This window comes from Giraffa tippelskirchi, chromosome 3, assembly GCF_054371585.1.
Source record: "Giraffa tippelskirchi isolate mGirTip1 chromosome 3, T2T-mGirTip1v1.2.pri, whole genome shotgun sequence".
In the NCBI taxonomy this organism is placed as follows: domain Eukaryota; kingdom Metazoa; phylum Chordata; class Mammalia; order Artiodactyla; family Giraffidae; genus Giraffa; species Giraffa tippelskirchi.
In genome coordinates, this window is record NC_137277.1 from 169,094,562 (window position 1) to 169,107,940 (window position 13,379).

Consider the following 13,379-nt stretch of genomic DNA (forward strand, 5'->3'; position numbering starts at 1 on the left):
ACCACACAGATGCCCTCTCGTGGAAATGACCCACAATGAGACACATAAGCCTCTCACCACCCCACCACCAATGCCCCAACCGTCAGCTGAAAGACCACTCCCAGAGAGGCAGTGCGGTGGAGTTAGGTTAGGAAAACAGGCTTTGGCAACTCATGACATTGGGTGACTTGGGGACAATTATTTAACCTTTCTGGGTTTTGCTTTTTCTGATGTAAAAGGGAATAATAAGAGGCCCTTGACAGTGATACAGCACAAACTGAATGGAGTAAAGTGTTTAGTCTTGTGCTCAGTGCACAATAAATATTCAATAAATAGTAACTATGATTCATTTCCTTGGTTTTTTATGAGCACTGTTGTTCTGTTGCTCTATATATTTTCTTGCTGCTGCTGTTGTTGATTTCCTGTTGATATGTCAGGATGCTGATAGCATCAACCCCTGAAGTGATGCACATTATAACAATTCTGTACAGCCTCACCCACTCAGGATTCTATCCAGTCCACAGACCCAGAGAGAGGGCAGCTGATGTATTCTCCATCGTGTCTGTGCCATTGACTTACCTAACAGTCAGTCTGGGGGTCCTTTGGCCCCTCTCACATCATACAAAAAAGTAGCAGTTTTGTCTTCTGGGGAGCAGGGTAACCTGAAAATAGGCAGATTGCTTCCAATTCTAGTTGTTTCCAATTGCCCTATACCCATCTCTTCTTTTTCAGTGCTGGTTATAGAAGACTTAAATGTTTTTATTTACAAAAGTCAAGGGTAAAAGGTATAAATATAAATTATTCCATAATCACAATAAAACTAAAGGCAAGCTCTAGGTAGTGAACTGCTAGAGGATATTGCATTCTACAAATGTATAATGTGATCATGTATTTCCATTCATTATTTCTTACCTGGATTGACTGTGGAAGGAAATAATTTTCTCTTTTAGCTCCATACTGCTTGATCCACAGCCATTGCCTCTGGATTTCCAGAATGAATAACCCACAGTTGTCCACAAATAACATTTATTAAGCAACAATAAAACACACAATAGAAAAGGCCTTATAAGTAAAACTATATATTTATAATGCTTTATTTTTTTTGCTCCGGTACTCCACAAAACACTACAGACAGTAACAAAATAATTCAGTAAATATTAAAAACTTTCAAGAGACTTATAGGACACTCTTTATCATATGTGAGCATCAACAATGCCACGGCTATTAGATACACTATTAAACACTATCATAGATATCTTTCTTGAATTAGGGCTATGATTAATATTTTTATTCAGAAGTCATAACATTTACACATACCCATACACAAGAGAACAGTTCAGAGTAAATGAAGCAGACACTCCAGTGAAATGGAATCATCTGCCTGTACAGCATTTAAAGGTATTACAGTGTTAACAAGAGAGAAGTCAACACACTAAAGAGAAATATTGGGGTTTGCTTGGGATGGGAGGGGTGAAGGTAGGGCAATCGGTGAGAGCTGCTCACATATTTTCCATTGCTCTCTTAGCAATGTGCTCCCTTCCCTTTTCTGCCTTTTCTTGGTTGAGGTATTCCAGCACTTTCACTAACAGATCTTCATCCAAGTACGGTCTGTTGGGAGTATCATCACTCTTCGGGGTCCCTACAGGGAGCCTCTTGCTTACCGAGGCCAGTTTGTCAGTCTCCTGAGAGCTGTGTTGACTCAAATGCTCTTTGAGGGCCTGCTCGATTTGGTTCTCATCCCGTCGATCATCCTCAGTTGAGCCTTGACTGGGAACTCGCTTCACTGAGTTGGCATTCATGATCTCAGGGTATTTAACCAGCATCTTGGCCAAGTACTCTCCCAATTCTTGATCCTTGTCATTCAGGTTCTCATATGCCATCTGTCTGTTTTCAACATCTGGCATCCAGACAGCTTTGGGGAGCTGGTTAGCTTTAGATCTTCCAGGACCATAGGGCAGTCTTGACAGAACTTTCTCTCGGTTATACTGATTGGGAAAATATGGAGGCTTTGGATTTGCAGCACTCTCCATCCCTAAAAGATTTAGAATGTCCTCCACACTGAGCCCATCCGGTAGGGCCTCTGCCACAGCATGACCAGGTGCTTTAGGGTAGCCATTCTTGGAGAGCATCTTATTTTGGAACAGATCTGGATGGTCTAAGTCAACCTCTGAGATGTCTTCAGGTTCAACAGGAATCTCAAGCTCCTGCTCTGGTTCCACTGTCTTCTCTCCAGTTTTGAGCATGTCAATTAAGTCTTCAGGGGGTATCTGTAAATTCCTTGAGATTTCAATCAGCTGATAAATAGATTGAGGATCAAGTGGTTTCTCAAACAGCCTAGTTGCTCTTTCCCCAGTTTGCCCATTCTGGGACCTCCCACTTCCCACAGCATTCACTAATCTTTTCAGATAGGCAATTACTTTGGAGACATCATCTGAGAGTTGGTCTTTACTGTCTTTCCGGAGATCTTCATCTTGGAGGCCCAGCTGCCCAGAACGCTTCATTTCCTCATTGATTTGCTCAGCTTTGTCTGCATTCTCTTTGCTGTCTCTTACCTCTTCCTGGGTTTGACTCTCTATTTTTTCCTCTACTGGGTTCCAATCTTCTCCCCCAACCACGTCTTCATAGGCAATGTTATTAGCCTTGTAGATATCATCTTCATCGTCTGTGTAAAGTTTTTGCTCCTCATCAGCCCTCTCACGCTTCTGGTTGTTTGGTCCTGTCAGTTTCCCCAACTCTTGGAAGACAGATTCCAATGTAGCAAGATTTTGAGGAGTATATTGTTCCTCCACTATTTCATTTGTGCGTTTGAAGGGGTTGTCCCTGGAATTCTCTTCATACATAGGAGGGAATCTCATGTGCTTGAGCTTTCTCTCTGCCCACTGTTGAGTCTCATAATCATCAGGCATGTCCATTGGAAAGTTCTTTTCTGAATTCAAAGTATAAGGCCTGTTTTCCTTTGGGGCAGACTGGGGCTCATTTTCAGCCTGTCTCAAAGCTTCAGCTATTATCTTCATCCATTCATCTTCACTCAGGGAATCCCTTGAACTTTCTGGCAAGTCACCGTTTTCTTTTTGCTGAAGGGGAACAGAAATACCTTGGTAGGGGTTGTAGTCTGGGCTGCTTTCTTCTTTGTGAGCTTGTTGTCGGAGCTTTTCTATGTACTCCAAAGCCCTGATCATTTCAGGACTGGGAAACCTTTGGCCATTTTCCAATCTGAGATCTGGTTCCTTCTGAAGCAGCTGGTTTCTCTGAAATGAAGCAGCTTCAGCTTCAGAGAGGAGGAAAATTAAAGGGATGAGAGACAGGACTGCTCCAAGCCAGTGAGTCTTAGCTTCTGCCATGTTTGAAAGATTTCCTTAAAGCATAGAAAACATGAGTTAACACAAATGAAACTGACTAGTAGACTCTATAGCAAAAAAAGTAATTAACCATTGAGGGGGGAAAAGAACATAGTAGAGATTACTCCACATTAATTTAGGATGACTCTTTTTGAAAACTTAAATGTTTCATACCCAATCCTCACAAGCTAACCACAGGAATCTTTAGCAAAATTTTTACCCATTTTGCACCAAATTTGTATGGTATTCTTTTGGTTAAAATAATAGCAAAAACACTGATATGAGGTTTCTCAAATACGATTTTTTAACTTATAAGACATGTTTTGTTTTAGTATGCAGTATTTCTGTTAAATAAAGATTTTCCAAGATGAGTTTTAGTTATTTGTACAGCATTTATATTGAAATCACTGGCAGAAAAATTAGATGGCTCAATTTAAAACATGCATGGACACACACACAGAGTTATATCCTTATCAAAAATCATGTGGTTTAATTTCTGACTTGTCCATCTAACTTGTTGTAGAAACACAACAAAGGTGACATTACTATAGAAGATGAAGTGATATTCCATGTTAATGTTAATCATACTGAATTCTCTTGTGGATGAGTCTCAGTCATATGTATTTTCAGAAATAACTTGTCCTTTAGTCTGATACCAAATCATATTATTAATTCTGGAAGGTCTGTACCTTAATGACCTCCAGAATATGGGTCTTCTCAAGTCCAAGCTAGCAGGCAAACTTAACAAAGTTTTTTCTTTTTAATATTCCCAAAGCAGTATTTATTTACTCAATGAATTCCAAAATACTGAATTTAGAAGTCTGGTATTTTATGATCATTCATCTTGATTGACATGTAATAGCACACATGGTACTATCAGGACACACAAGCACAATAGTCAGAATTGCAAAAAAAAAAAAATCCATAATAGCCAATGATATTTATTTCAGTGTAAATGTACCAATGTGCTGAAATATAAACTGTTTTAAAACATCTGTGCCCCATATTTCTTCTAATAATTTTACTGTGACTGTCTTGTAAAATGCAATCATGATTATATTATTCCTCAGCCCTCAAGAGATATAGTAAATAATAACAGATGCTACAGAGAGAACATAAGTTTTCTGAACCAGTCTATTTCTGAACTTGTAAGTGTTCAGATTCAGCTTGACTTAGGTCTGTGCCTATTTGGGTGTGGACCTATGAAATCTCAAATAACTCATTCAGTTAGAAAATTTTAAAATAATCACTATGTAATTCCCAATTAAGAAAAATGCATACTGTGTGTTGAATTCTTCCACTTAAAATTTTTCATTCATTCTTTTTCTTCAAGGCCTTATAGTCTTTTGTATGAATTAGCAAAGGATTAGTTTTTACATGCTTTACATTTGGCATTGCTAACATTGAAATCTATTTTAATACATGCAATTTTGTTACAAATAAAGTAAAGGAATTTTATAAGTTTCTAATGGTATCTTAACTGAATTATGGTTTTGTGATATATAAGTTAAGTTATTGGATATCATTATCTGTTAGCTTAGACATCAACTGTAGAAAATATCATTGTTCACTAGATCATATTGGTATTTAAGTAATATTTTCAGTTTTTAGAATCTAAAAATGTTGTACTTACAGAAATTTCTTTAGTACAGATTTATTTATTAAAATGACTATTAAAATTAATTATTAAAATATGCACTTATTTACATTAAGTTGGCTACTTAATTTACTGAAAGGAAAATCTTTAAAGGCATGTCAGAGAAAACTTCTAAAATACTTAATATGAATCAATGTTACTAGAGGAAACTGTATTCATAACTTACTAGGCTTAAATAAAAGTACATTATGCATTCTTCTTTATATTATTTTAGGACTAGTTTAGATTTGAAAATCAATTTTCCACATTGGCATTTGGACTAGCAATTTTAAGAATCTTAGTGAACTTATTTTCTTTGAAACATTAACCCTGAAGTATCCTTAACCCAGTTATATGCTAGGTTATGTGCTGATCTTTAAAATCATTATTTTGTAAGTGAACTTTGCTGTGGTGTTGGAGCATAACATTCAATGCAGTTATTTAAACCACAGGCCTAACAAAAGCTACTGTTTGGTCATTTACTCAGATTCAGTTTGGGTGACATAGTTATTGCCTTTGACTAAGACTCAAGGGATTTTTTCAGATGAGCTGCTAGCAGCTCATCTAAATAGTGAAGGTGGTTTTAACAGTTCTGATGTTCTGTGTAGAATTTGAACCAAAAAACCTCATAAGTTAAAATGTCTTTTCTATTTAAATTATACTAGAGCATTGACAAATGCAACTGGATGTATCAAATTTGAGCAATTCAATTAGTTAGGATACAGGAAAAAGAAACACTTGTCCGATTCAAAATATTTAGCAAAATATTGTACAACCTCTTTCAACCAAAGCATAATAATAAATAATTTATATAGTTATAAATGTTTCCTCATACATTTCAGTTATCTCTTTGTTACCCATGGTCATATCCAACCTATAACCCAAGATAATATTTCCCCCTGAATAAATGAAGGAGCTCATTCTAGTCTTACTTTGCTAGGACCAAAATTAGTAAACAATAATGTAATCCCTTTCAGAGTATACCAATTGAGAAAATAATTTTATACAGTTAGTTAAATTTGAGCTCTTGCAAAGTAAATGTCAAAGAAAAAACAAACAAACAAACAAACCTAGCTCCAAAATTGGTTGCTTCTATCACCAATGTGTTTAACAGCTTTTGAATCATCGGACACCTACTGTTAAGAATATTAAGCATATAAATTGTATCCCTGCTCTTGTATCTGGTCCTTAGGGTAAGAAACAATAAACTAAGGAAAGAAACAAAATGTCAGGCTTGGTTAACTTTACATTAATAATGTGTATTGACACAAACATCCTTAACTTTTTCATATTCTTATATATGATTATCTAAATAACACAATGGTTAATAAATACCTGACAGCAAGCAGTGTAAATCACAAATGCAATCATGCATATATATGCACATATATACAGTGTCCTTAGGTTGCCAGATGAGCAGCAGGTTGCCGTTCAGCTATTCATAGATATAAGCTTGCCAAATGGTCTTTTTCTTCTTCGCTAGGAATTAAGGAGAGAATACGCAGTTTAGAACTTTCCAGTAAGTAGAAGGGAAAAGCAGTCTTACCTCTTATTTATATGGCAGAGGAAGTCCACAGCATGTTCCTCCCGGTCCGCGGCTTGAGCTGCTCGGACCGTTTCAGCACCCGGACAGCTCCTCGGCTTATAGAGAGCCGCCGCGCCTGACTCCGCACTGCCACACTGACGTCACCCGCTCAGCCACAAACCGGAGCACAGGCGAGGGTTTTCAAAGAACCCGAGAGAAAATAATCACTTTATAGATTTAAAAAAAAAAAAAAGTTGCATGCTTACGCCACCTGTCTTTCTGTGACAAAAACTGCAGTTCCCTTTCTTTTAACAAAATCTTTGAGGCTTGAAATAAAATGCTTTGCACAATTTCCCTTAGAAAAATCCGTCAGATAGACGTGGCTAATTGCAATATAATCTCATCTGTGTCCAAACAGCTTGTGATAAGGGTTTCCTGTTGCTATTGTTGTTGTTATTATCGTTGTTAAAAGAAAGTGTTACAGATAAGGACTTTTTTTTTCCTTCAGTGGCCACAAAGAAATTACATTAACATTCCTCAGTATGCTCCAAGAGGAACAGAATACACGTTTTGAATATGAAGTCGTATTTCACATTAGAACCACAAGTAGCATTGTTTTTAAAATCATGTTTATTTGAATAAAAAAGTGTTCTCTTTTTTATGTGAGTCGACCTCAAGGCTCTAATGAGTTAGGATTTTAATCTATGGCTTCAATATCTTTTTGAAGTGTATATTTCTAAGGACTCAGGTCTAATAGTTGATGATTCTATATGAATCTGTTGGCATATTTTACAACATCTGATCTCAAAAAGGGAAGCTCAGAAGTTGAGAATTCTTTCAATAAGAAAAAGAAAAAACAATTTTCTGTTTGAGAAAAGTGTGACACATCAGTTCAGTTCAGTCGCTCAGTCGTGTCCGACTCTTTGCGACCCCATGAATTGCAGCACGCCAGGCCTCTCTGTCCATCACCAACTCCCGGAGTCCACCCAAACCCATGTCCATCGAGTCGGTGATGCCATCCAACCATCTCATCCTCTGTCGTCCCCTTCTCCTCCTGCCCCCAATCCTACCAAGCGTTAGGGTCTTTTCCAATGAGTCAACTCTTCGCATCAGGTGGCCAAAGTATTGGAGTTTCAGCTTCAACATCTGTCCTTCCAATGAACACTCAGGATGGGTCTCTTTTAGGATGGATTGATTGGATCTCCTTGCAGTCCAAGGGACTCTCAAGAGTCTTCTCCAACACCACAGTTCAAAAGCATCAATTCTTCGGCGCTCATCTTTCTTCACAGTCCAACTCACATCCATACATGACCACTGGAAAAACCATAGCCTTGACTAGAACGGACTTTTGTTGGCAAAGTAATGTCTCTGCTTTTAAATATGCTATCTAGGTTGGCCATAACCTTCCTTCCAAGGAGTAAGCGTCTTTTAATTTCATGGCTGCAATCACCATCAGCAGTGATTTTGGAGCCCAAAAAAATAAAGTCTGGCACTGTTTCCACTGTTTCCCCATCTATTTGCCATGAAGTGATGGGACCAGATGCCATGATATTAGTTTTCTGAACGTTGAGCTTTAAGCCAACTTTTTCACTCTCCTCTTTCACTTTCATCAAGAGGCTCTTTAGTTCTTCTTCATTTTCTGCCATAAGGGTGGTGTCATCTGCACATCTGAGGTTATTGATATTTCTCCCAGCAATCTTGATTCCAGCTTGTGTTTCTTCCAGCCCAGCGTTTCTCATGATGTACTCTGCATATAAATTAAATAAGCAGGGTGTGACACATATGCAACTGTAATTAGTTTGCAACTGAAAAGAAGTTATGCTATAAATATTTTCTTCCTCCAGTTGAATCAGGTGAATTGAATACTTTCCATAAATGTGACCAATTCAAGGGATGATACAGTATTAATACTTAACTTCCAATCTCTCAGACTTGTAGTCATAATCATTGTTGTGCTTTACCAGGTAACCTGATTATATAGTTTATAATTTATATAAGTTTAAATTTTTAACTTCATTTTATTAAAGATATGATTTTCCTAAAAACCATTTATTTTGAAATAAACTTTATGCAAAAGAATCTTGCTATATAAAAGATCCCTTTTGTCTCTGTTAAATGAATAATTAGCCACTGATTTATTCATTCAGTAAGTTGTAATGCCTACTAAGTGCCAGATACAAAGATGAATAGTATCTACATATGTATATGCATATATATATATATATATATATATATATATATGTTAGGTTGGCCAAAAAGTTCATTTGATTTTTCTATAAGATGGTATGGAACATCCTGAACAACCAAACTTTTTGGCCAACCCAGTGTATATATTGGCCTAGTGGGGATAAGAGACAAACAGATTATTTTTATTTTAGGATAAGAGACAACAGATTATTTTTATTTGATATAAATTGAAAAGCACTAAGAAAGATGTCAGCCAGCAGAGACAATAGGGAGCATTGTTCAGTCTAGAAATCTTGGATGGGAAGGGTTCTGGGAAGAGAAGCCTGAGCTGAGGTTTCCATTATCAAGTTTTACTTAATGATTTCTAACTATGCTAGGTAAACCACAGTACTCTTGAACTCCTTGAGGAAACAGAAATAGTTTAAAACCTTAGGAAAAAAATAATCTTGGGAAAAATAGCCCTTGATTTTCTCTCTTTGATCTCCTGGTTAAGATATTTGATCCCTGATGACTGATCATTTGTGAATTGACATGGAACTCATACAGGCTTAGACTGGAGTCCCATGGCCAATTTATCTAATGTATTTATGCCTCATAATGGGTTTTTAGCACCATTAAGTTTAAGTGCTAAGTTGATGAGACCTGAGTTAACAAATCTCATTTCTCAAGTACATCTCAAAAAAATAAATTCATTTGCATATATTTTTGTTAGCTTTGCACACATAACATTTTCTTAAATCCTGACAAAGATAAACCACTCTGAGTTTCACCTAATTTACCTTCCAGTACTTCTGTGTGGCCAGTTGAACTAACCAATATCAACACAGCGTTAGAAGATTCCACAAGATTACTCTTAAAGGGTTGACTTGATTCAATAGAGGTCTCAACAACCCTCAAGGAAGTCACTCTTGATCAGCTAGTGCATATATGTGAAACTAAACATTTTGGCAAAGATTAGAAGCTATAGTTCTTCTAAGATCCCATAGTCAAACTCTTTGCTTAGAATGTTTTTAATTATCAAAAATCCATATAAAACCTCATTCAAAAACTCCAAGTAGAAGTGAGATGTCAGGAGGTAACAAGTGAGATGAACTAGCTTTATCAGCTAAAAGTGTGGGAGAGCAATGAGGCATTTGTGATTAACTGAATTCCTTTCTACTATATAAAACTGTGATAAACACCTACTATTTACTTAGTTCCATTATGTTGCAGGCACTGTGCTTGGAGTTTTGACAATCTAATTTAACCCTCTTGTCAACTATAATAGTTAGCTCTATTTGTCTCCATTTTACAGTTGAAGAAACTGAAGCTCAGAAATAACTCAGTTGGCCACTGTTTCCTCTCTCATAATTGGTAGAGGTAAGATTTGAACCTAGTTCTTTCCAAAGGTATATCCATAATAAAGACCATGATTTGGGCACTCTAGCTAGGTGATAGGAATACAGAAATGATTATGGCTTGGATCTAATAATGAAAGATCCAAGTCTAGAATACAATCACTTTGACAAAATTCTCAGGGGTTGTTCCAACTGTTTTTCCTGGTCACTGCTCAGTTGGCACAGGCCCAGACTCCTATTTGGGGCAGCAAACATGGAAAACAAGAGTGGACATTAGATCATCTCCTTGATGCTATGGGGCATATTATAATGTCTTCCAAATAAGAGAGTAGTTACTGAATTTGGAAAATTCTATTCAGTGGCCTGTGTTTCATGGATTTTTCAATGAATTATACTTAATATATCTCTAAAAGTCATTAATTTTTTGCCAGTAGTTATTTGTTCTAAAGGGAACTATATTCTCTAATAGAAATCTATTTGGAAAAGAAGTTAAAATGCAATATACATAGAGAAAGCAAACTTCTTGTTGATGTGAAATCTTTTAGAGCATGTATAATATAGTAAAGATAACCTATAAATCTTTTTATCACTAAGCTTGAGATAAGATCATTTTGAACATCCCTCACAAAATTTTAATTTTCTGTTAGGTCTAAATTGCCAATTATCATTGCCTCCAAGAAGCAAAGCTCTACATCTTGGACATTTTCAAAATAATTATGTGCTGTGTATGATAATGGTTTTTACTCAATTAGCTTGCATCCTCACCGTGGTGCTGTTAAGATCAAGCTAATCATTCACAACTTAAATCTAAGTAATTAGAAGGGACTCATTCCTTTTTATGATCAGATTTTCTTAAATCTTAGTCATTTTGTCCTTTGTTATTTAATTTCATATTTCATTTAAACCAGATTCTGATTTTCCTATCATTTGTACATGTAATTCTCTACCTTAGTAATCCTTCAATTTGAAATGTCTCTTCCACTCCATTACACTTCTCATTTTGTTTCAATTTATATGAAAGCAATTAAGATCCAGAAGGCCAATACATCTTCTTTCTTCTCTTTCTCTCCCCTCTTTCCTGACTCTAACTTCGTCCCTCATCCCTCTATTTCGGAAAACAAGATTTTCATGGAGAATTCGGTCTGCAGCCTTATTTTATACAGTTCTTGGAGTTCTCACAGCAAGTTCACTGGAGTGGTTTGCTATTCCCTCCTCCAGGGGATCACATTTTGTCAAAACTCTCCACTATGACCCGTCTGTCTCGAGTGGCCCTGCACAGCATGGCTCATAACTTCACTGAGTTAGGCAAGCCCCTTTGCTGTGACAAGGCAATGATCCATGAAGGACTGCAAACTTTGGGAGATGGTGAGGGACAGAGAAGCCTGGCATGATACAATCCATTGGGTCACAGAGTCGGACATGATTTGGCAACTGAATAGCAACCAGTCTGCAGCATATGTGACCTGAGGTCCTCCAGCACTTGCTGGGGGACAGAGGTGGTCTGTACTGTCTTCCCCAAGCCCCTCAAGGCCTGGGATCCTTTTCATTGCTCATTCATCACCTGTTTTCCTCTCTTCCCTCCTTCCTGCTTTCCTTCTTTATGCTTCTTGTTGATGCTTTACCTCCCTGATGTGTTGCTTCCAAAATTTACCTAAACTCTTCTAATTATAGTACAATGTATACAATAAGTTCTAATTTATTACAATTGGAATTTATCACAATTTATTTATTATTATACTTTGCTACAATAAATTACATTTTATTACAATAAAACAATAAATGTTCCTTCATGACATAAGATGACTTTAAAAAGAAAACTCATATCAAAGAAGAGTAAAATGTTTTTCTACTTCTCTTGCAAAAGCAGAGCTTATCAGAGAATGTATAAATAGGAAACTTCATACTGTATTAATATTAATACTGTAACTACTTAATACTATAACTACCTAGTTTTTCAGACGAGATTCATTTGGTGCTAGGAGGCCTTGGACAATGGCTGGCCAAAAATAAGTTGTGTTCAATTGAGTTAACATTTTCTCATGCCTACTGTCAAAGCTTGAAACCCTGCATTTTGGAAATTTTTAATCCTCTCAAAGTATCCTTATGCAAACAAACTGCCTTTATTTGTTAGAGCTTCTGGCACTGCCAGAAAATTATGTTTAAAAAATTTTTTAAGAAAAAATTTTTTTCATTATAGGAGCACTTTATTTTTTTCTACTGTTTCCCTTATTTTGTAATAAAACATTTTCCTAGTACTTGAGTTAAAATTTTAAATTTCACAAAAAGAAAACCAAACTACTTATAATTGCAGTATCTGTTTGTTCTTTGTAACGTTTCTGCTCCTCTTAGCAATTACTGGTGGCACCATATGGACTAGATAACATATAAGATCCCTTCTAACCCTTGAACCCAATACCTCTTTTCTTTGTGAAATGAAGATCAGCTGTGAAACTACTTTTGCATTTGTCTACTAAGTACTAAAATATGATCTTTCTCATAAACCCTCAGTGAGAACCACTTAAACCAAATAAATTTAGGCTTTCTTCTCCATTGCCTTTGGATTCTGAAGCCATCTGGTGCTCATAGGAAGAGAAAGTACCATTGTCTTAAATCTAATATCATGCATGTTTGAGCATCTGCTCCTTCAGTGGGCTTTGGGAGAAGAAAGTTAGTGTGATAGAAGTTAATTACTTTGCCTAAAACAATACTGTATGTCTTAATCTTTCAAATTCTCCTGCCACAATTGTTTTGTGAATCAACATTTTCAGTATTTACATGCAAATATTTTAATAAGGATATTTTCTGTTTGGAAACCACCCAACCACATACTCCTTAGCCTCCTTTTAATAGGAAATCCAGAAAGATGTAGGAGAATCTTGAAGATCAAAGTTCAGCATCTTTACAGTTAAGTTTAGCATTTCAGGTCTGGGGCTCCCACTGACATACCAGATGACTTTCACACTTCACTTAGCCTTTGCATGGATTTTAGAGAGCTGTTTTGATAAAATGAATATATCAGTTCTGGAGGTAGGGCACTTGCATATATAATATGAGGTAAGAGCTGAAAACCTAAAATGTTCTCCTTGAATCCAGCCATTGTGTCTGTATCTCATATCACAGTCGATTTTTCTCTTGGATATTTTTGTCCAGAAATTAGCACAGAAGTTGAAACATCTAACTATTTTGACACTGAAGTTATTTCACCTGTAAGTGGGGGGATATAAAATACATGGTACAGCAGTGATTTTCAAAGTACAGTCCAGATCAGCAATATTGGCATCACCTGGGTACCTCTTAGCAAAATATTCTCTCATGGACCACATATTTCTCCTAGTAAGTACTTACTACAGTTGTAATACAGTATTCATTGTTACCAC

The 13,379-nt window shown here is 36.4% G+C and overlaps 1 protein-coding gene across 1 annotated transcript in view; it reads right to left on the reverse strand.

Moving 5' to 3' along the window:
• Positions 1-994: 994 nt before the first annotated feature.
• The window catches only part of SCG2 (secretogranin II), a 101,334-nt gene continuing 88,949 nt past the window's right edge, over positions 995-13,379 (reverse strand). The window contains exons 3-4 of the mRNA XM_081579635.1: positions 6,289-6,432; positions 995-3,334 (exon numbers count right to left, since the gene is read on the reverse strand). Coding sequence (XP_081435761.1) covers positions 1,479-3,334; positions 6,289-6,340 — 1,908 coding nt within the window. The 5' untranslated portion in view covers positions 6,341-6,432 and the 3' untranslated portion in view covers positions 995-1,478. The remainder of the gene's footprint in view (positions 3,335-6,288; positions 6,433-13,379) is intronic.